Raw genomic sequence first — 24,284 nt, 5'->3', positions numbered from 1 at the left:
CATGTGAACAGACACAAATAATAAAAAATATTTAATTTCAGAAGTAATGTGAAAGTAACAGGGCAATCCGGGAATTTAAGTGCTTTTGGATGGGGAAAAACTAAGTATATGACAAAACTAATTATGAAGATGTGCCAAAACAAACACTAAAACAAACATTCAGCAAACAATATCTTCAGCAATTGATAAAAACACAGAGGATAAAAAATCCTGAATAAAAACTGGTATCAGAAATTTCACCTGACTTCGTAGCTCAAACGAAATCCACAGTACCACAAAACCACACACAACTCAACAAATATGGTTGAATAATAGTACACTTGACTTGTAGGCCTATAGATGAAATGGTACCACAAAATAAAAGATTGCCCGTATAACTAACAACTAAAACCTAATCCCATAAATGTAGGTAAAACAAGATCCATGATACACAGCAGTCACGATCCAGCATAATTACCAACAACAAACAACACAACCCAAAAATTCATAAAGTGCATTAACACCAATTTTCATACACAAGAAACCCACGATTATTCAGATAAACACACAGACCCACATACTGCAATAAAAAGAATAAAACCATAAAAACATACTTACAAACCAAAGTCAGCATACACATAAATCTAGTGATAGCAAAAATATGTCGTCAAGACAATCCCTTGAATAGTTGGGAATCTCTGTGGATAGCATGCCATATGTTGTTCAACCGATAATTCCATGTATACTGGTCCCTGGTCTGAAAGGCAACAACTTTCGTCACTCTCCTACTTCTCCACAAATGTAACACTTCACACACTGAGGAATTAAACCAAATAACTGTAGGAATTTATTCGTGGTCAACATGTAATCCCCAATTGTGGCATGCAGGGACCTACTTGTGAGCTACATATCCATAACTACAAAAAATGAAACATAAAATTAAATCTGCAACCATAAATAACACACCACACTAATAACTACACACTTAAGAACAAATCTATTGCCCATAACTACCATCATCAAAATAACTTGGTGACTAAACCGCCACAGACTCTTCCGATATTATTCTCACAAACAACACTCAAGAAACTTCCTGGCAGATTAAAACTGTGTGCCTAACCGAGACTCGAACTCAGGACCTTTGCCTTTCGTGGGCAAGTGCTCTACCATCTGCGCTACCGAAGCACGATGGTAGAGCACTTGCCCGCGAAAGGCAAAGATCCCGAGTTCGAGTCTCGGTCGGGCACACAGTTTTAATCTGCCAGGAAGTTTCATATCAGCGCACCCTCCGCTGCAGAGTGAAAATCTCATTCTGAACACTCAAGAAGTCTAGTGAATCACCTTCAGCACCCACAAGCAATTTAGAAACAAGCATCCCACGCTAGAGTGCACCACCTCATAATCCAACATGCGCTCTGCAAACAGGACTAATTTCAACCAAGCCACAGCACCATAACATCACACAACACAGTTATGTCGCAAGTCAAAGAATATAGATGATACCATAAACTTCGAGTGACGCTGTAATTGTTTTAATATTGTAAGCTGTACTATATCATATTAAGGAAAGTCTTTAAAAAATTTAAAAAGATGCTCACTTCTTCAAAAAATAACGTACACAAGTGAAATGAAATTAGTGTGAAATACTGCAAAAACATAAAATGAAGGAGGAAGCCATGTGTGATACAACCAGCCTAACTAGGTTCATTGAATCACTAACAGCACTCACAAACATTTTAGAAACAAACATCCCACACTAGAGAATATCGCTCATACTCCAACACACCCTCTGCAAATATGATCAATTTCAAATATGCCACAACGCCATGACGTCACACCCAAGATTGCCGTACTGGCAACTATTAATCACACATTTCAAGGTGGCCCCTTACTGATTGGCGAAATTTGCTTTACTTGAGGCTGCTACAGAATGTTAATGCTTGTTGCATCTAAGCTTGTAAGAATATTGTGCACCTTAACAATAAAGTAGCCATTGTGAAAATGATTTTGATTCATGCTTGGCATTGTCCATAGTTATTGTTATTATTGTTATTGAGAAAAAAGAATGAAGAGGCTTTATCTGGTCTTTCTGGTGGCTCACCATTGACTTTTGTGTGATTATGTGGTGTGTGTGTTTTTATTTATATACCTAAAAACAAGGATGATGTGACTTACCAAATGAAAGTGCTGGCAGGTCGACAGACACACAAACGAACACAAACATACACACAAAATTCAAGCTTTCGCAACAAACTGTTGCCTCATCAGGAAAGAGGGAAGGAGAGGGAAAGACGAAAGGATGTGGGTTTTAAGGGAGAGGGTAAGGAGTCATTCAAGTCCCGGGAGCGGAAAGACTTACCTTAGGGGGGAAAAAAGGACGGGTATACACTCGCGCGCACACACACATATCCATCCACACATATACAGACACAAGCCTCCCGGGACTGGAATGACTCCTTACCCTCTCCCTTAAAACCCACATCCTTTCGTCTTTCCCTCTCCTTCCCTCTTTCCTGATGAGGCAACAGTTTGTTGTGAAAGCTTGAATTTTGTGTGTATGTTTGTGTTCGTTTGTGTGTCTGTCGACCTGCCAGCACTTTCATTTGGTAAGTCACATCATCCTTGTTTTTAGGTATATTTTTCCTTCGTGGAATGTTTCCTTCTATTATAACCATATATATATATATATATATATATATATATATATATATATATATATATATGGCTGCCATGAGAAATGGAGGCTGGGCTCATCCAAGCAGCCAGTATTAGTACTGGTAGCAAGCACTGCTAGTCCTCATGTACAGTAAGTTCTGGGCATACTTCAGTGACAAACATGAGATACGCTAACATATATATATATATATATATGGCTGCCATGAGAAATGGAGGCTGGGCTCATCCAAGCAGCCAGTATTAGTACTGGTAGCAAGCACTGCTAGTCCTCATGTACAGTAAGTTCTGGGCATACTTCAGTGACAAACATGAGATACGCTAACATTGGAAAGTGTGGCTCATGGAAAGTTGTATCAGAGAGCAGAAATATTGGCTTAATTACATGATTTGCAAAGATAATACAAACTAAGACTCTTGAGACTTGTATTGGTCTTCCCATTTTAACCCCAAACTTCACAACTGTTAGGTTAGGCTGATTGCCATATTAACACCCAAGCCAACAAGAAAGACTGTTAATTCACATGAGTGCTCACAAGCTGAAATCAGGCCAGAAAATTGGAACAAAATATGCACCAATAAGTGTAGGCTGCAGTAGTTATTTAAAGGTAAAGAGGTTTGCACAGGATAGCTTTACTCGAAGAGCTGTGTCAAATCAGTCTTCTGACTGAATATGCCAACAGTAAACAACAACAGCAACAGCCAAAATGTAGTTTAACATCTGAAGAGAAAAGAACAAAGCTTTAAAAACTTATACTGGTGCTCTGCAAAGATTTAATGATTATAGAAACTAGTGTTCATGTGGAAGTGTTCCCACTCAGGCATCCCAGATGTTGAATATATTATACAAGGGGATTAACAGTAAGCTAGCTTTCGGTGACTTTCACACTAGTCCCATCGGCAGTCTCCTCGCAAAAGCGGGAATTCTCCCTGTAAAAATGTGACGGAGCCAACTCCTGGTTTCTTATCACTGATGGTTCTAAATCGATAGACAAGGCATGATACATTGTTATGCCTACTGCTGGAATTGAACACCATTTATTGCTGGGATCATGTAGTGTGTTCACAGCAGAGCTCCTAGCCATTAACAGGATACTCCATTTTGTTACTCGGGCCTCCCTCTACAGTGTTTGTAATATGTACCAACTCGATGAGCAGCTTGCAGGCTATATACCAATGCTACTCTCATAACCGTTTGATCACTGCATGACCTCTCTGCCCTTGTCTGTGTCACCTGCTCAGTTGTCTTTCTCTGAGTACCAAGTTATGTGGGAATCCCAGGGAACTAATTGGCTGACAGTTTGGCTAGAGAGGCAGATACTTATCCCCCCCCCCCCCCCCTCACCCCCCACCTTTTCCCTTTCATGATTCCAGATGCAGATATGTAGATACCTATCAAATCACTCTTTGCCCCAAAGTGGTATGACATCTGGTGCACTACTGCTCTCTGTAATAAACTCCGCACACTCAAGGAGCCTATTGTAGTTTGGCACTCTTCATTCCACTCGTCTCGGAAGGAGTCCACTGTCTTACTCCGTTATGCACTGGTCATACTAGGCACACCCATTGTTTCCTCTTGCATATTGAGCCAGCCCCACAGTGGCACAGTGGGGCTGTGTAGCCAGACTGACAGTATCCCATATATTGTTGGAATGTCCCCTTCTTTTGGCCCTTTGTACTAAGTATGGCCTGACAGATTCCTTGTATTTAATATTAGCAAACAATTCATGGGTGGTTGAACTGGTCCTCAGTTTACTATGTGAAAGTGGTTTTTATTTTCAGTTGTAAGGTTTTTCTTTACTTCGAGAGCAGGGGCAGGGTGGTTGTGGTTGGGATGACCCTTTGTTTTTTCTGGATCTGGGACCCATGACCACTCCCCTTGCAAAGACTGCTCTTTTATCCCTCTGTTTTTCCACTTTTTAGTTTTGGCCTACCCTTTTATGCCTTCTACTGTGCATATTTTTAGCTTCCTTGCTTTATTATTTGACCCCATTGTCTGGATCTGCCCACTTTTAGCGGACGCCTCTATCTTAAGCAAGTAAGTTTTGAATTGACCTCACCGTTCAGCCCCATAACCTCCACCCTTTCCCCCCTCCTCAATCAGTCAATAATCAACACTTTTGGTACTTTGTCAATAGCAAAGCGACCAGTATTACTATCAACATGAAAAGAAAGCAAGCTCCAAAACTCTCTGACTATCCAAAACTACTTTTTCCAGTAAATCTGGTGTCACCTTACGGGAAGTTTTGGAAAGTCTCCACTTACTATAATGAAGTCCAAAACTTGGTGTTGAGAAAAGGAGAAAGTAGTAGGAAAAACCCTTTCCATGAAAATGGAGCTTGATACTCTTGTGTAATATTAATGGATCAAGGACTTATCCAGAAGAGCTGCCACTCATGGCACAGGCAAACTGTATGTTTTTATATCTTCAGGAATTATGGATGCCTTTGTGTTAAGGGGGCTATAGTCTCCTTGAAAAGATGGCCTCAGCAGGTTAAGAATTAAAGCTGAAGTGGCAGTATTTGCCAATTATGAATACCACCACTTGCCTCTTCTCTTTGATGTGAACTTGCATCCAGCTGCTGCATTAGCAAACATGCTACAGGGGGTGAATATTTGTTCCCAATACCTTTCACTAGCAGAGGTTGCTACTAGAAGGCTCTCACCTACATCGTTACATCGTACCCCCCTGTCTCCTCCTCTGTTGGGACACACAACCTGGTAACATGCTGTGGGGCTCCATACCATCTGTCTCAGGAGTCAAGCCATTGGGAATATCTTCACAACATAAGTTTCTAAACATTGAGCAGAACAAACTGTGGGGCATTCTCTGCTGTCTTGATGTGTACTGCTGACCTCTCAGATGCCGTTCTTTGGGAAATGATTAAAGGCAGATACTCTAGTGATTACATCCTGATTTGTGTCACCTAGAAGACAGAGCAGTGGCCTAACCAGAGCAGCTAAAATGGATGCACATAATGCCTAACTGGACAAAGTACAGGCAGCTAGCTCTATCTGAACGTTGTGACAGTGTCTAGAAATGGATGAATTATATTATGTCCATAATACATCTATTCCAAAATATTCGTCCCATCTGAAGACTGGCTGTCCCTCGGTACTATAAGGAATGTAGCTCCGCAATCAAGAACAGACATCAGATTTTGTGAAGTTTCTAATACAGACCAGCTATAGAGAGCTTTACAGGTAGCCAGGGCAAAGTGTGGTTGAATTATTAAGAAGAGCAAAAAGAATTTGTAATGGGAATTTCTGGACTTCCTCAATTATTCCATTAAATCCACATTAACATAGGAGACTATCAGGGCAGTTTATGGGTCATGCATGGGTAATGTTGGAATGCACACTGGAAGTCCAGATCACGCCATGAGGCATAAAGGCAATGGCTGAATGCTTTGCAGAAGTGACTGTACCACCTGTCAGGATCCAACCTTCTGGCCGCATTGAAGTCATGCATGACTGAGAATGTCCCATCTCGAAGGGGATGCTGGATTCTACATTGTCTATTGCTCATGATGTAGCACTTAATCATGATGAAATGTGTAATAACATGAAATGGAAGGATATCCCAATTCATCGAGATAAGTCATACAATTGCCATCATGGTGTGCATACCTTGCTGAAATAGTGAACTGGTATCTCCATGGGGTCTCAACTCCAGACAGCTACCTAGTTACTTCCAATGTGTGTTCAGGAAATACAGTTCTGCAATTGATAACATTATATTGCTGGAGCTGTAAATAAAACAGGCTTTTGTATGCCAGCAGTACCATGGTTTGGCAGCTGTCAGGAACTGCTTTGCTGGCCTGCCGATTGGGATGAACAGTGAGGGGAGGGCAGTATTGTTCGTTTGCAGCGCTTTGTACTTAACATGAAATTGGAGGCGACAATCGTGGAAATATTGCCCACGTAAGTGACACTTCTGTCAGATTGGAAATCATCTAATTTGTTACACATTCATGCTAAAGAGTTTTATCTACAATTTATGTATTATTTATTTATCAAAAACAATGAAAAATGAAAGTAGATGAATGTTCAACTTAAGACACTATGAATCACAGTTCAAAAATTGATTTTTGTAATCTGTCTGCATATTGCATTTATTAAACACAGCACAGCAGCAGTGTGTACAAAGTGTAATTAACTGTGCCTGAAGAAAATGTCAAAATGATGTTCACTAAAGATCTCTGTCAATTGCTTGATTCAAGATCACCACTACCACCACTTGTGGGCATGGTATTGATGATAACTTCGTCAGTGGCCATTTCCATGATCTGTCTCGTCTCCAACACTGCTCCAGCTGCTGAACTTTCCTGCTGTAGCTTTGCCAAACCTGTGCAGTAACTGAAAGGAAAGCAGCAGTAACAACACTGAAATTGTCCACCCCAGAGGGCTTGCCACTCTTTGGCGGGTTCGTGCTTGGCTACTACAGACCCCATCCTTTGCAGCACTTTTTCTCTTCTGTGCTGTATGACTGTCCTCTTGCCATTCTTTCCCTCTCCCTTGGGGAACATGTTTGGGGTATTATTGGGAATGTTCTGCGTTCTTTCATTGATCTGCGAACAGTCTCAACTTTCTTTTTGGCTCCCTTTTTCTTTCTTTGTTTCCCTTCTCTTGTTCCTCCGCTTCGGTGTTTGAGGATCCTCTTTTTCCTTCTTCCTCCCTGTGCACTCCTGAAGGCCAGTCCACGTGTCTGACACATAAAAGGTGACTGGATAACACGTAATTCCCAGCCCCAGGTTGACAGGTAGGATTTGCACGTACCCCCTGGTAAAGGTCAGGCTCAGGGAGGGGTGATTTACTGAGCTGTAACCTTCCCAAATTGCCATTTTGTCCCTCCATCAGGTGTTCAGAGGTGTGACCTGAGGTGTGAACGACCACCTAAGGCAGTGCGCCTCCTTGTGAAGGGGGCCCCCAGTACGAAGGACCATGCCATCAGTGATGCTGGCAATCATGGGGGTTTTACTCGCGATGAATCAGTCATCCTCTTCATTGATGTTGATGAAACGTAAACGTAATGAGGCTACTGATTCAAAGACCCTTCCCGCTGCACTGCAGTTTCTTGTGGTATCGTACTGAAGAGGTCAGTCCTTCACCACGGTCAATCCGTTTATTATTCAGAAAGTCGTTGATGCTATTGCTGGCCCTGTGAAATCCTGCTCTCGTTTATGGAATGGCACTTTGTTTTTGGAGATGGCTTCTGATTCTCAAGCACAACAACTGCTTGCTTCCTTGCTTCTCCACGGCTACCCTGTTAGTGTTGAGGCACATAGGACTTTCCCAATTCTTCCTGTGGTGTAATTTACACCAGGCTGCTTGATGGTCTAACTGAGGCTGAAATACAATCTTACCTCTCTGATCAGGGTGTCATTGCCGTCCAACGTGTAATGAAAAAAGGTCGATTCCTCCTCGGTGCCCACCCGCACTCTTTTCGTCACCTTTGATAGGGTGGTGCTGCCGTCAAAGATTAAAGCAGGCTATGAAATCATCACAGTCCAGCCGTACATTTCAAATCCGATGTGCTGCTACCTGTGTCATCATTTCAACTACACTCGAACATCTTGTCGACATCCAGCCAAATGCGTAACCTGTGGCAGGGATGCACATGAGGTTCGAATGTCCACTTCCTTCTCCCCGCTGTATCAATTGCAATGGTGGCCATGCTGCCTCCTCCTGGGATTGTCCTGTGTATCTAGATGAGCGGGCTGTTCAAGAGATTCGGGTAAAGGAAAAAAGTGCCTTACCCAGTAGCTCACAAGTTACTGGCTAGTCGCAAACCCTGTGTTCTCCTGTCTGGCACCTATACTTCTGTTCTTGTTACCCCCTCACTCCATGAAGGACATGACCACACAGAAATGCAACCTCAGATTTGGCTCTGAGGTTGTGAAGTCACCCAAAGTCAAGGTCACATCACCTTCCCCCCATCCCACAGTGCAACTAGCCGTTGAACTCTCGCCTAAAAGCTACCCAGGAAAGGACAGAAGGAGTACTCCCGAGAAGACTTCCTCTGTTCCTCCAGCCAAATGATGCCCAAGTCTTCCTCTAACCAGAAGGGTTCAAAGAAGTCCACTAAAGACAAACGATCTTCTCCTTCCCCAACTCGAAGATCCTGCTCGACGGTGTTGCTACGTGGTCACTTAACCCGGCTGGCCTCTGTCTCGCCAGTGCGCACCACCAACTGTTTTTCAGCATTTGACTCCACAGACCAACCACACAAGCATGCCGATACTTCTGTGGACCCCATGGAGCAGGATCCTCCTGCTTCTGTGTCCTGTAGTAGCGTCTCTACATCGGCTGTCCCTCGGCGGCCACCAAATTGACACCCCTACATCTCTTCCTCCTCGTGACTGTTCTCCAATGGAACGTACGTGGCCTTTGGTCCTACGTAGAGGATTTACGGCTGCTTCTAGCATCACAGCATCCCCTTGTACTCTGCCTTCAGGAAATGAAATTGCACCCTCAAGACCGCTTTGAGCTTCCACATTATTTACCAATTCGTTTTGACCTTCCCCCTGAGGTCAGCATCCCATCTCATGGGGGCGTCTTGCTGCTCATACGGGATGACCTTCATAGTCAACCCATCTCCCTGACTACCTGTCTTCAAGCTGTTGCCATTCACCTTTTCCTTCCCCACCAGACTTTCTCCTTCTGTATCGTTTATGTAACTCTGTCCTTCACTGTCACCAGGGCAGACTTCCTTCAGCTTTTTGGGCAGCTACCTCCCCCGTTTTTGCTACTTAGTGACCTTAATGCACATCATCATCCCCTTTGTGGCTCTCCCAGAGCCTGTCAGAGAGGTGCCCTCTTGGCTGACCTTCTTAACCATCTTAACCTCTTCTGCCTTAACACAGGAGCACTTTCCAGTCCGACTCCTCGCACACCTATTCCCATTTGGACCTATCCTTTTGTACTGCCCAGCTTGCCCATTGTCTTGAGTGGTTCATCCTTTCTTACGCTTGCTTGAGTGACCATTTCTCATGTGCTCTCTGTCTGCTGACTCCTACCCCATCCACATGCATGCCTCAATGGCAGCGTACCAAGGCTGACTGGCAGCATTATTCCTTCCTGGCGACCTTCACAGAACAAGATTTCCCTAGCTGTGATGACCAGGTGGACTATCTTACCAACGTTATCCTTACTGTTGCAGAATGTTCCATTCCTCGCACTTCCTCTTTACTACATCGTGTCCCAGTCCCTTGGTAGACTGAGGCATGCCATGACACAGTTCGCGGACAGAGATGTGCTCTCTGCATTTTTAACAGCCACCCTACATTGGAAAACTGCATTCATTATTAACAGATGCATGTCGTCGAGTTCTTTGGGATAGCAAGAGAGCTAGTTGGATTTCATTCACTAGTTCTTTTAACAATTCCACACCTTCCCCTGTTATGTGGGCCAACCTCCGACAGCTCTCTGGAACCAAGATCCATTCCCCCATTTCCAGCCTGACAGTAGGTGCCGATGTTGTCATGGATCTTATTGCTTTCTCCAACATCTTGGGCCGCCATTTTGCGGAAGTTTTGAGCTCTTCCCACTATCACTCTGCCTTCATCCATCAGAAACGAATGGAGTTGGCTCGGGTGATACCCTTCTCTTCTCCAAATCGTGAATGCTACATTGCCGCCTTTACTATGAGGGAGCTAGATCATGCTATCGGTTCATCCCAGTCCTCCGTCCCAGGGCCAGACACTGTCCACATTCAGATGTTGCAGCGCTTCTTTCTTGCAGGCAAGCACTTTCTGCTTAACACATACAACTGCGTCTGGGCTGAGGGCGCATTTCCTGGATGCTGGCGTGAAGCCACCGTCATACCAATATCTAGGCCCGATAAGGACAGAAACCTTCCTTCTAGCTACTGCCCCCATCTATGTTACCAGCTGTGTTTGCAAGGTGATGGAATGTATGAATCGTGCCCGGCTGGTGTGGTGGCTCGAGTCTTGCCATTTACTCACGAATGCACAGTGTGGATTTCGAACACGGCGTTCTGCAGTTGACCGTCTTTTTTACTTTGCCACCCATGTCATGAATGGTTTTCTGCGGAAATCCCAGACTGTGGCCATGTTTTTTGATTTGGAGAAGGCTTACAACACCTGCTAGAGAACTGGTATCCTCTGTACTCTTTACACGTGAGGCTTCCTTGGGCACCTGCCCTGTTTTCTTCGGGCATTTTTACGACTGAGTTTTCAAGGTGCGTGTGGGTTCTACCTTGTCATACACCTTTATTCAGGAAAATGTGTGTCTCAGGTTCTATCCTGAGCTTCATCCTCTTTGCCATCACCACTAACCGTATAAAGGCCTGCCTCCCACCGGGTGTCTCTGACTCCCTTTTTGTCGATGATTTTGCTATCTATTGCAGTTCTCCATGTACCTGTCTCACTGAGTGGCATCTCCAGCACTGACTTGATTGTTTTCACTCCTGGAGCATCTCTAGTGGCTTTCGCTTTTCCACTGACAAAACCGTCTCTATGAATTTTTGGCAGCACAAATGGTTTCTCCCACCATCTGTTGCCCCTCCATTCGTTGACACTACAAAATTCCTGAGGCACATGCTCGATAGGAAACTCTCTTGGTCCTCCCATGTCTCTTACCTGGCAGCCTGCTGTATGCAGTCCCTCAGTGTCCTACGTGTCCTCAATGGTACTTCTTCGGGTGCCAATCGAAGCACCCTCCTCCGTTTGTACGAGTCCCTTGTCTGTTTGAAACTCAACTATGGGTACTTTGTTTATGCATCTGCACACCCATCCCTTTTACGCAGTCTCTGCGTTGCCATCTGTCAGGAGGTGGCGTCCCTGTGGCATTGCCAATGGTCCTCCCATCATGGGAATAAGCTTTGGCTTATTAAGCCTCCTCCGGTGCCTTGGCTGACCTCTCGGCCCTCCCGCCGGGAGGAGATTATTTTAACTCGGCTGCATATGGGGCACTGCCTTTTTAGCCATTGTCATTTGCTAAGTGATGCTACTCCACCACTTTGTACGCATTGTGCTCAAATTTTAGCTGTCTACCTCTTTCTGCTGGAATGCCGTTTTAGCTGTTTTAGCGAATGATGCGTGGACAGTTGACTACGTTTTACTTTTTATCCGCTGAAGCAATATGGTGGAGGCCACTTAATTTTTCATTTTGGACCTCCATTTTTGTATGGTGTTTGTTTAGCCCTTTTTCCATGTACCTTTTCTAGCTGTCTCCTATTGTCCATTGGGACTGACACATAGTTGTTTCCCTCATCTCTGTGTTTGTGTTCTATAGTTTTGACTTGGGCGCTTATGACCCCAGTTGTTTTTTGTGCTCCCCCCCCCCCCCCCCCAAAAAAAAAAACCTCTGATATTGTTTTATTTTGGCCCATAACAGTTCTATCAGATTTAGATTTCAGTATTTGGTCGGTCAACAGACTACTTTGCAGCCTCTGCTCTCAGCGATTTTATCCATGACGTACGCTTACACAGCTGGTTAGTTTTCCTTAATTTTAGATAGCAGTTCAGCCTTCCTCATTAACCTGTTGCATTTTATTTACCTGTCTCGCAACCACATTAAGATCGTAAGCCAGAAATCATATTTAGTAGACACTCTGTGCTGTCGACGTCCGCTAATTTCAGCAACTTCAAGAAGTTTGCAAATTAGTGTGAACATTTTTGTACTTGAAACTTCCTGACAAATTAAAACTGTGTTCCAGACCAAGTTCCCAGGTTCGAGTCCTAGTCTGGCACACAGTTTTAATTTGTTAGGAAGTTTCAAATAAGATTTTTGCATCCGGCTACAAGTACTTGCTGAATTTGTCATTGCTGGATGTTGTGTGTGTACAGTACTGGTTCGAAAATATCATTGTCAAAAAGGAGAATGGCACAAAGACGGATAGATGGAAACAAATGTACCATTGGAACCCCTAAACACACATAATTGGCACCACCAGAAAAAGAAATGCAAATTGAGTTTACAAATCAATTTGTTTTGCCAGGGAAAGTAGAATGATAGAACATAGGTATTTAAATTTAACTGATTTTTTGATGTTGCTGCAAACATAAATGCATTTCATTTGTGGTAAAAGTAGCAAATACTACTGCAACAATCGAAGAGTAATTAAGATATAGTCTCTTGGTGAGACACTGCACACTGTTTCATTTCCTGTTATTGAATATTTTATACGATAGGCAAGAGATATTTGAAGTTTGCATATGACATCCTCAAAGTTTTTAATCTAAGTGGAATCCTCTGATTTAGTTAATTGAATAGACTTTCTTCAGAATGGCAATATATACCCCTTTAACTTTTTCTCTATCTTTTTATCGCAATTTGTATTCATTAATAATAACACAACAACAGTGGCAACCACTCTGGTTTTTAAGAATAACTGCACTTCTGTAACAAGTACTTGCAGGAAGTTCATTAGATAAACTTGCCCCAGTGACTTGAAGACACAAGCTTGAGGAAGTTTTTGTTCTAATATAAACACCTCAGCAAGTGCTTACAGAAGTTACCTGCTAGTGTACACAAGCCTTTTGTAATATTTTGTACCTAGGGGCAGTTTGACATTGGCAGCACTCAAAGACAAATGAAAAACTGTCAAGCAGTGCTGATTTTCTCCACTTCTGGCAGCACTAGTGAAATCACCAGGTTATCATGGCCAAACAATAGGTGACTTTTTTCCCCCTTTAAGATCACGTATACTACTAGTACTACTTCTACTTCTGCTGTTATTCTTACACTGCTCTGTCAGTGCGGATATCTACCTGTCATACAATGAAGACTGGTTGTCTTAGTTACTGGTGAGTCTTGCAAGTTGGATGTTAAAGATCCATGGAACTTTTTCATTCCTGATGTTTCATCCAGAGCTGCATTGCACATCTTCAGAGCTGCTGATTCTTCATAGTCTTGCTGACTGATTGGTCAAACATAGGAGAGCATTATAAATACCATGAAAAAGTATATAGATAAACCATCAAAATTTATAAACATGGGGATGATTATAACAGAAAAGAAGCAGCTATGAAACTTATGATAAATTGTAGCTCTACAGAATTGATAGAAAAGTTTTATCTTTAACAATGATTGTCACTACCAATCACATCTAAACTTCTACCATGTCCCCTTTTCACAATACAAACTGTCAGTCAGCAAGAATCTGCGGAACCAGGTGCAAGTCTGTAGATGTCCAATGCAATTCTGAATGAAATGTCAGTAACGAAAATGTCTTATTGGCCATGACCATACAACCTGGAAGCCAATTTACAATATGTCCTTAATTTATGTTAATTTCTTCTGTCTCAGCATTTCTTCACAGTAACTGCTCTTTGCTTTGCTCTGTTGTAGTTTTCTACATCTTTCACTGTGTTACCAGCCTGTTTTTCACCACCACCCCTCCCGCCTCTGTTAAGTACAATGCACTTAACTTAGCTTTTCATTCTTATTAACTTCTGCATGATGTTCAAGCAGTAATCTCTGTCTGCATATTACCCTGTCTTCCACCTTTAAGCCCTTAAGTTTTCATATCTTGCCCGATGCAGTCCCCAATAATCAATCTTTCCTTTTCAGCCCATGTGGTAAGTCTTCCCTGACCCACGGTTCTGGATGACTTTTCCAAAATCTACCCCTTTTTCCTAGACTTCTCCAGTCCTTTTCCTTTACCCCTCTTTCCTTCCCCTTCAACCCTTCTGCCTGAAGGGGCTGCTGACTCTGGTAGCTTGCCAATTTACAACAGTCTTCTATGTCTGTGTTCTGCCACTGGTTGGTGAACAGATTTTTGGTCTATCCAATTTAATTATTTTGTAAATATTTATGCAGCTTCTTTCAGATAGTACTTATAGATAACTGCATCTCTACGAAAAGCCTGATTTTACTATTAATATTGTCTGCGAGATCTTTCAGTACATCATATGAGAAAAGTGTGATTTGGGTTTCATGTGATCAACATTTTTGGAATCCATGCTGATTGGCATAGAGAAGGTCATTCTTTTTAAGATACCTCTTTATTGTTTGAGCTCAGAATATGTTAGAAGATTCTACAACAGATCGATGTCAAGGATATTGGATGGTAGTTTTCTGAATCACTTCTACTACCTGGCTTGTAGACGGATGTGATCTGTGCTTTTTTCCTGATGAGAGCACACTTTTTTGCATGCCATTGTTTGACTTTCTTCAGCCAGCACAAATTTCAAACGATCCAACAATGAAGTGTAGTAGGGTCCAGATAGGGTTCTAATCCAAATAATCTACGAGGATTATACTTTGGGAATGCCCCCGAGCCCCCAAAAAAGAAAGAAAAGTTGCCATCACTGTACAAGCTGACAAAATGGCCTTTGCATTCTTTGGTGCACTTTCACCAGCCTTTGTCCGTTGTTTTGATTCTGGTTTGTAATCACCGATCTATGTTTTATCAACATCAGTAATTGGTTCAAAAGGTCTTGTGGATTTGCGATTAAACATCGACAGACATTGTGTTAAGATGTGTTGTATGCTCTTTTGGTCGACTGTGAGCAATTGTGGCACCCACTTCGCACACAGCTTCTCTATAGCCATTTTGCGATGCAGGATATTATGTGCTCACTCAGTTGAGTTGCCTACAGTCTCAACAGTTTCATTAATTTTTATTCGTCGTTTTGCATTACCATATCATGGATTTTGTCATTGGTTTCCTTTGTGGTGACCTTAGTTGCCTGGCCACAGTGCGCTTTGTGTTCGGTGCTTGTCCGACCACATTTGAATTCATCAATACAAAAGTAAATGGTCTTCAGTGATGGAGTAGATTCCGTGTGGACTTCATCCAATTCTGTTTTAATTTGTGCGGCAATCCAACCCTCGAAATGAAAATGTTTAATAACAGTATGAAACTCAGTTTTCTCCATTTTCAGTCACAGTTGACACATGAAACAATTCAGAAGGCTGTCAACAGTGAACTGTTCACGGTAAATTGTTGAAATTCTGTATATGATCCTTGCAATAATATATATATATATATATATATATATACTGGCAGGTCGATAGACACACAAATAAACACAAACATACACACAAAACTCTAGCTTTCGCAACCAACGGTTGCCTCGTCAGGAAAGAGGGAAGGAGAAGGAAAGACAAAAGGATATGGGTTTTAAGGGAGAGGGTAAGGAGTCATTCCAATCCCGGGAGCGGAAAGACTTACCTTAGGGGGAAAAAAGGACAGGTATACACTCGCACACACACACATATCCATCCGCATATACACAGACACAAGCAGACAAATGTCTGTGTATATGCGGATGGATATGTGTGTGTGTGCGAGTGTATACCTGTCCTTTTTTCCCCCTAAGGTAAGTCTTTCCGCTCCCGGGATTGGAATGACTCCTTACCCTCTCCCTTAAAACCCATATCCTTTTGTCTTTCCTTCTCCTTCCCTCTTTCCTGACGAGGCAACCGTTGGTTGCGAAAGCTAGAGTTTTGTGTGTATGTTTGTGTTTATTTGTGTGTCTATCGACCTGCCAGCGCTTTTGTTGGGTAAGTCTCATCATCTTTCTTTTTAAATATATTTTTCCCACGTGGAATGTTTCCCTCTATTATATATATATATATATATATATATATTAATTTTTCAAAGGTTTTATTGTATTTTTCAGTATGTGCCCAACGCAATGAAAATACTGGCAGTTCTGAAGTGAAGCAGCAGCTTCTGAAGTGCAAGTTTTTATTTCATCAAGCATTAAATGCTGATGAAGCAGGCCACAAAGAAGAAGCCATTGAACTTTATTTAAATGCTGCAGATCTTGGTTTGAAAGCAGTAGGTATAAAAATTTCTTGTTTGCTGTATGTTCAGTGTATACAAATCACTGACGGAACAGTCAGTGATCATGTGTTTTTCAAAAATGGAAGATTTTACAGGATCAGAAAATATTTTCTGCCCTTTTCTTCTTGTCCCTAGTAGTACATAAAATGTGCTGTGTTATGAAAGAACTCTTTTTAAATGTGATAACTCTACTTTTATAATAATTGAAACTACGGGTTGAAAGTCAGCAATATTAGGAAAAGTATACCTGTAGATTGCTAGTTACCATAAAGATGGCATGCTAAGTTGCAGAGAGGCACAATGAAAAGACTGTTACACATGTAGCTTTTAACCAAAGCCTTCTTCAGAAAAGAATACACACACACACACACACACACACACACACACACACACACACAAGCACACCTCAAGTACACATGACCAACATCTCTGTCAGTTTGGACTGGAATTCTAGTGTTTTATTTTCTGAAGAATGCTTTGGCTGAAAGCTAAAAGTGTAACAGTCTTTTCATCATTCCAGTCTGCAACTCAACATGTCATCTGTACAGTGAATAGCAATCTATGCTTTTCATAATACTATTACTACTTTTATAATAATTTGATGGATAAAAAATGTACTCACCAAGCAGTGGCAGCACATTAAAGAAGATTATAATTACGAGTATATAATCTGTTTTAGCCATTGGCTCCTTCTCCCTGCAGATGGGTTGAAGGGGAAGGAAGAAGGGTGAAGGAAAAGGACTGGAGAGGTCTAGAGAAAGGAGTAGATTTCGGAAAAGTCACCAGGAACCGCAAGTCAGGGGAGACTTACCGGACAGTATGGAAAGGAAAGACTGATTGCTGGGGACTGTACCGGATGATATTTGAAAACGTGAGAGCTTAAAGGTGGAAGACAGGGTAATATGTAAGACAGAGATATTTGATGAAACATCGTGTACAAGTTAATAAGAGTGAAAAGCTGCGAAAAATAGACAGGTCTATTCTGCTACTGCTCGATGAATAGATTTTTTATTGTCACTCATACTGGTCACATCATGCAACCTAAATCATGACATTCATCACAATATTAACTGACAGTTACACAATCATTTCTTCAGCATTCACAATGTTTTTAAGGCTATTTTTCCATCTGTGCCAAGCACTACGGTACTGACAGGGTTTTTCTAAGCACATGAGCCATCATAATATGGCCCTTTAGGTCAGCACTGTGTCTGTCCTTTGTGGCTAAAGTCTAGATCAGGGACAGTGGTAGTCATGACTGTGTTTCTCTATTGCTTATAGGTCAGCAACACATCAGTTTCATTTAATCAGTGAGATGATACTTCCATGTAACCATATAAATGTGAGAAAAGAGATAATTAGTTTATAACACTGAATTTGCAACCATTCTCTTGTCCACTGTTAACACAAATATTTGACATTTTTGTAAGTATGTCACGATTTGCAAGGTTGTGGCTAGGTTGGGACCTTATAGCTCAGATTAAATTTATAATCTTGGTTTTTTTTTTCTTTTTTTTTCTTAGTGTGTCACGAATTATGAGGTGGTTTTCTGGAATGTGAGTTTGGTTGTGAGTTGACAAAGCCATCAAATATGAAAGCTAAAAACCTGGTTGTGCTGACAAATATACAGCATAGTCTGAGGTCTATGTTAGGTCGGAAAGTGACAGTTTTCCATGCAAAAAATTAAATTAATAAGCTCAGGCGTCACATGTATTTGTGAAATAGGAGAACCACATCATCAGTGAGATGGTCACACTGATGATGTATAGTAATCAGTTTCATGTACTCTTATGGTCTTATAAAGTTGTGCGTCTCCCATCCTGATGCAAGACTTTATATTTGGCACTGCTTCAGGAGTTTGTGTGCCAATTCCAGTGCCTATTTAAAACCTCCTCATTTGAGCATAAGTTGTTTTTAAAATCTGTTATTGTACTGTATAACATGAATTGAACCTATGGTAATGTCAGCTCTATTCAGCAGATTAAGAATGGGGTTGATATGATGTCATGATTTCTCAAGCATGATAGAATTAAGCAAGCAGTACAGAACCAGAATTCAGTTAGAAACTGTGTGTTTGCCTTGAGGCACTATAACTGACAGTGCACGAATACGTGGACTTCATTCATCCTGTGTTTTAGAATGAGAGCAGTTAGTGACTTCCAACAAACTGCATATAATATCAGATGTTTATGAAACATTTTCTTGTTGACATTCCCACAGAATGATAAAAGGAAGAAAAGTTCATGATTTCACTACATTTTCGCTGTTCATGCTGTAAAACTTCAGCACTAGACATAACATTTTAATTTATTACTTCTTTATTACTGACTCTAGTTGAAACACTGGTTGGAAACAGTATCCACACATCTTCAGTATCAGGCATGACATCTGTATTTATTACTTCTGTATACTACTAACTCTCTTCACAACACACTTGGCAGACAATATCTGCATATATCACTGAATGTACCTGCAAAAATTATATCATTGTATAACACATAGTTCAGGACGTGATGATGTCATAAACATTAAGAAGCATGAAAAACTTGATTTTACTTAGAGTGAAGTCAAATTGCCTACATGATGTTCATCCAGTGTTTCATAATGGGAGCACTTAGTGACTTCAAACAAATTTTAAGAATAATTTCAAACCTTTTCTCACTTCAGGCTTAATTTCAGATATTAAAGTATTCACAGGGGGTTTGATTCTTTAAAGAATAATGGACTGACAGATACCTACTAATGTGTAGTATTTTAATGGCATACAAAGTTTTATGACAACACTAGATTTTTACTTAAGATTTGTTTTGAAGTATGTTATCCATCACACTTATTGATCATTCTTTTTAGGTTTTCTTTATTATTTGTAACTGTGTTTTGTAGAGAGCAGCAGCTGTCAATGATCCTGTGCTCCATGCTAAACTTACGAAGGTTACTTGCAATGCTGTGGAACGGGCTGAGGAACTGAAAGGGATTTCTCACAAACCAAAGGAAACTTCAGTCTCTGTCCAACCATCTGTCCCTACAATCCCAGAAGCAAAGAGCCCTAGTATATCAGTGAGAGCTTCATCTCAAAGAGGTAATGTGTGTTTGTATTTCTGTAACATACATCAATGACTGTCTTCCATGCTAAATAATGTCAGCAGACTGTGTTTTTTTGGTCTTCCTCTAATAAAGACAGACTGCATGATAAGGTCAGTGAACATACACATAGCATGTCTTATCAAATCAAATAGTGAAAACTCCAGGTTGGTATATCAACAATATTAGGAAAAGGATCGATTGCTACTCACAAATTGTCTTATAATGTCTGCAGTATTCCCTATTTTTGGAATGTTTTAACATGTGCAGTATTCTTTATTATTAGTGGGCCTTAATTTCACCCTCCTCCTCCATCCGTCTTCCTCCTCCCCTTATCCTCCTCCTCCTCCTCCTCCTCCTCCCCCTCCCCCTCCCCCCCCCCCTCCCTGCCTCCTCCTCAGTCTTTATGATTTACTCCTTTATCTTTCTGTAGTTTTCTAACTGTTCAGTTGGTTTTTATTTTTTCAAAATATTTAGTTTCCCTATTGCAAAGAATGAAAAATAATGGGAGATGGTAAGGCAGACTGGCGAAATTTTGGAGAATACAGACAATACAGAAGTGTCATAATCATAGTGTGGTAAATGAAGATGAAACAGTTTATTTATTTAATTTATTTATTCATCCTTAGACCATTTTTACAACAGTGCTGGACATGCAGATAGATATATTACAAAAATAATGTATATGTATATAAAACACACACCAGCGTTAAGAAGGAAGCAATGGATTGCATGTAGTAGAGATGGAAAGGACCTGCTGATGTAGCAGAAAACATGATGATGATGATGATGATGATGGTGATGATGATATGAAAGGCATGCAGATTAGGATAGGATTAGGTAAGGATAGTGCAAGAAATTGACCATGGCCTTATCATTGGAACCAACTCAGCATTCACATGAACAGTTTGGGAAAAGCATGGAAAAGCCAAGTCCGGATGTCTCCTCCTGAATACGAGTCCAGTATATTAGTACTGGCTTAACTACTTTGCTTGGTACATGATTTGGAAAGAAAACTGCACATAACTAGTCTACAAGGAGATTAAAACATGCCCAAGAAGTTTAATCAGTGATATAACTAGAACATGAAATTTTGTTATATTACACTCCTGAAAAAATGTGACCACATGAACTCATTATATAACACTGCTGAAAAGTATAAAGGCATGAACACCCAAACACCTGCCAACACTATATTCACCACAACTAATCTTGAAATACACTACTGGCCATTAAAATTGCTACACCACAGAGATGACGTGCTACAGATGCGAAATTTAATCGACGGGAAGAAGATGCTGTGATATGCAAATCATTAGCTTTTCAAAGCATTCACACAAGGTTGGCGCCGGTGGTGACACCTACAACGTGCTGACATGAGGAAAGTTTCCAACCGATTTGTCATACACAAACAGCAGTTGACTGGAGTTACCTGGTGAAACGTTGTTGTGATGCCTCGTGTTAAGGAGGCGAAATGTGTACCATCATGTTTCTGGCTTTGATAAAGGTCAGATTGTAGCCTATCGCGATTGCAGTTTATCGCATCGCAACATTGCTGCTCGCGTTGGTCGAGATCCAATGACTGTTAGCAGAATATGGAACAGGTGGTTTCAGGAGGGTAATACGGAACACCGTGCTGGATCCCAATGGCTTCGTATCACTAGCAGTCGAGATGACAGGCACCTTATCAGCATGGCTGTAATGGATTGTGCAGCCACGTTTCGATCCCTGAGTCAACAGATGGGGACGTTTGCAAGACAACAACCACCTGCACGAACAGTTCGACAACGTTTGCAGCAGCATGGACTATCAGCTCGAAGACCATGGCTGCGGTTACCCTTGACGCTGCATCACAGACAGGAGCGCTTGTGATGGTGTACTCAACGACGAACCTGGGTGCACGAATGGCAAAATATCATTTTTTCAGATGAATCCAGGTTCTGTTTACAGCATCATCATGGTCACATCTGTGTTTGGAGACATTGCGGTGAACGCACATTGGAAGCGTGTAATCATCATTGCCATACTGGCATATCACCCGGCGTGATGGTATGGGGTGCCATTGGTTAGGCGTCTCAGTCACCTCTTGTTCGCATTGACGGCACTTTGAACAGTGGACGTTACATTTCAGATGTGTTACAACCCTTGGCTCTACCCTTCATTCGATCCCTGCAAAACCCTACATTTCAGCAGGATAATGCACGACCGCATATTGCAGGTCCTGTACGGGCCTTTCTGGACACAGAAATGTTTGACTGCTGCCCTGGCCAGCACATTCTCCAGATCTCTCACCAATTGAAAACATCTGGTCAATGGTGGCCGAGCAACTGGCTCGTCACATTATGCCAGTTACTACTCTTGATGAACTGTGGTATCGTGTTGAAGCTGCATGGGCAGCTGTACCTGTATACGCCATCCAAGCTCTGTTTGATTCAACACCCAGGCGTATCAAGGCTGTTATTACGGCCAGAGGTGGTTGTTCTGGGTACTGATTTCTCAGGCTCTATGCACCCAAATTGCGTGAAAATGTAATCACATGTCAGTTCTAGTATAATATATTTGTCCAATAAATACCTGCTCATCATCTGCATTTCTTCTTGGTGTAGCAATTTTAATGGCCAGTCGTGTAGATCTCATTTCTTAGGAGGTGCATATGAAACTGAGAAAACAGTAGCCAGCAATAGAAACATTCTTATGTAAAGACAAACACAGGATGTTTGGAAAATTTTTAGCAGAGTAAAAAGAACTCCACAATAAATGAGGCTGTACTGTTCATGTAATCCAACATATTCATTTACACTGCAGTAACGCTTCTCAACAAGAAATGAGTTTAATGCTGCTCTAAAAGCCATTCCCTCTCCAACTTCTTTATGTATGCTGGCAGTTCATTGTAAAGAATGACACCAAAGTGCCTCAGAGGTCTTTAAGTGAGAGTTTTTTTTTTCTCTCTCTGCATGGAGTAACCCACAGTTGCAAGTGTTACAACTACAATAATCACTATTAGTTCGCAGGTTTCCAAGATTAGCTCTTGCCATCAATACCCATTTATATGTGTGTAGGGAGGCTATTGTAAACACACACAACTTGCAGGACTAAGAACTTGCAGTGAGTTCTTGTAGAGCTGTGTAACAATATTCAAATAGACCCTTCCTGTAACGCAAAAAATGTCATTCAAGAGATTATTTCATTAGTTACAAGGGACTGGAAGTAACCAAAGTAAGCCATTCTGTTACCTTTGAGGAACATACTTTAGAAATGATTTTCAGAGAAAGCAATGCAGAACTGAGTCTCTGGGAATTTACTTACATGGTCTTCCCAGTTTGTCCTGATCAACATATAATCCTGAAAGCTTTGCGCATCATACCATTTGTGTCTCATTTCCACCCAGTACCAGCTGGAGATACTGGTCATGATTCATTTTTCCAAAATGAATGTACTTTGTTTTCTTTACATAGTCTGTTGGCATTGAACCATGAGTGCAGATACTTTCAATGACTTGATTAGTCGTTGTAGACAGAGATCCTTAACATCACTCACTATTACACTAGTGTCATCTGCTAACAACATGATCTTAGCTGCAATTTCTGAGGTCTTTGTATCATTTATATAATTATGGCACAGAAGGGGGTCTAAAAGACTATACCGTATGGTGCACCTGTTTTGACTTTCTTTCCATCAGATACTTATCTGATATCATGATTGGAATGAGTTGATGCAAGTTCCACAACCTGTGATCTATTTTGCAAATAAGATTGAAACCACTTATTTTCTATCCCAATTGCTCCCATCTTATCTAAAAGATTTCATAACTAACAGTGAAGAAAGTTTTCAAAAGATCTACATTAACTTCTACAATATTATTGTTATTATCTAGATTGATAATTATTTCATTTGTGTTATCCATTATTGCAGTTTCTGGTCTTTTACATGTTTGAAAGTCCCCCCCCCAGGGGGTTCACAACTCTTTTGTGGACACGTGCGTAGCGAGCACGGGATTACGAGCTAATGTGTCCCTCCTTCCTTTCCGGGCTGCATACCTTCCCTTTCCTCATCCTTCCCCCTCCCCCAGCTTCGCCCCCCCCCCTCACCTCTGGCTCTTTCCTTCCCTTTCTCCCCCTCTGGGAGTATGGTTTGTGCCTACGTCCGGAGACGGACGCTCTATACTGTTACAAATTCCTTGCTTTCTATACTTGCAAGTCTTCGTCCTTCCTCTGTCCTTCTCTTTTCCTTCCCGCTTCTCTCTGCACTTTTCTCCGCTGCGGCGTTTGAGACCCCTCTTCTTTCCTTTCCCTTTCTCTTTTTTCCTCCCTGTGCGTGTCTGAAGGCCGACCCACGCACTTCCATGCGTAGCCGGTGACGGGGTAACGCGTAATTCCCCGTCCCGGGTAGACAGGTAGGACACGTACGTACCCCCTGGTAACGGCCAGGCCCAGGGAGGGGTGATTACCTGAGCTGATACCTTCCGAAAGTGCCGATTGGTCCCTCTGTCCGTTTGTCGGGAGGTGTGACCTGAGGTGTGAACAATCACCTAAGGCGAGAGTGCCCTCAGTGAGGGCCCCCACAAGGGAGGAGCGCGCCATTGGAGACGCTGGTAATCATGTGGGATTCTTCCACAATGGTTTCCTCACCTTCCACTATGTCTGCTCACAAACGTAAGTTCACTGAGTCTCAGCCACAGACAGTTCTTCCATCATTGCCACAGTTCCTTGTTGTTTCTCGGTCTGACGAAGGTCACGACTTCTCCACGGTCAACCCTTTCATTATCCAGAAAGGTGTCGCCGCAATTGCA

At 41.8% G+C, this 24,284-nt stretch overlaps 1 protein-coding gene across 3 annotated transcripts in view; it reads left to right on the top strand.

The window, feature by feature from the left end:
- LOC126175597 (calpain-7-like) overlaps positions 1-24,284 on the top strand; it is a 143,077-nt gene that overhangs the window by 9,101 nt on the left and 109,692 nt on the right. Inside the window, exons 2-3 of one of the 3 annotated variants that reach the window (XM_049922466.1) lie at positions 16,248-16,408; positions 19,298-19,493. The exons of 1 other annotated variant lie outside the window; for it this stretch is intronic. In XM_049922466.1, coding sequence (XP_049778423.1) covers positions 16,248-16,408; positions 19,298-19,493 — 357 coding nt within the window. The remainder of the gene's footprint in view (positions 1-16,247; positions 16,409-19,297; positions 19,494-24,284) is intronic. One more of the 3 variants, XM_049922468.1, reaches the window with a different exon arrangement.

This window comes from Schistocerca cancellata, chromosome 3 (genome assembly GCF_023864275.1).
Source record: "Schistocerca cancellata isolate TAMUIC-IGC-003103 chromosome 3, iqSchCanc2.1, whole genome shotgun sequence".
In the NCBI taxonomy this organism is placed as follows: domain Eukaryota; kingdom Metazoa; phylum Arthropoda; class Insecta; order Orthoptera; family Acrididae; genus Schistocerca; species Schistocerca cancellata.
Note: the sequence above shows the minus strand (reverse complement) of the source record. Positions and strands in the feature narration are given on the sequence as shown.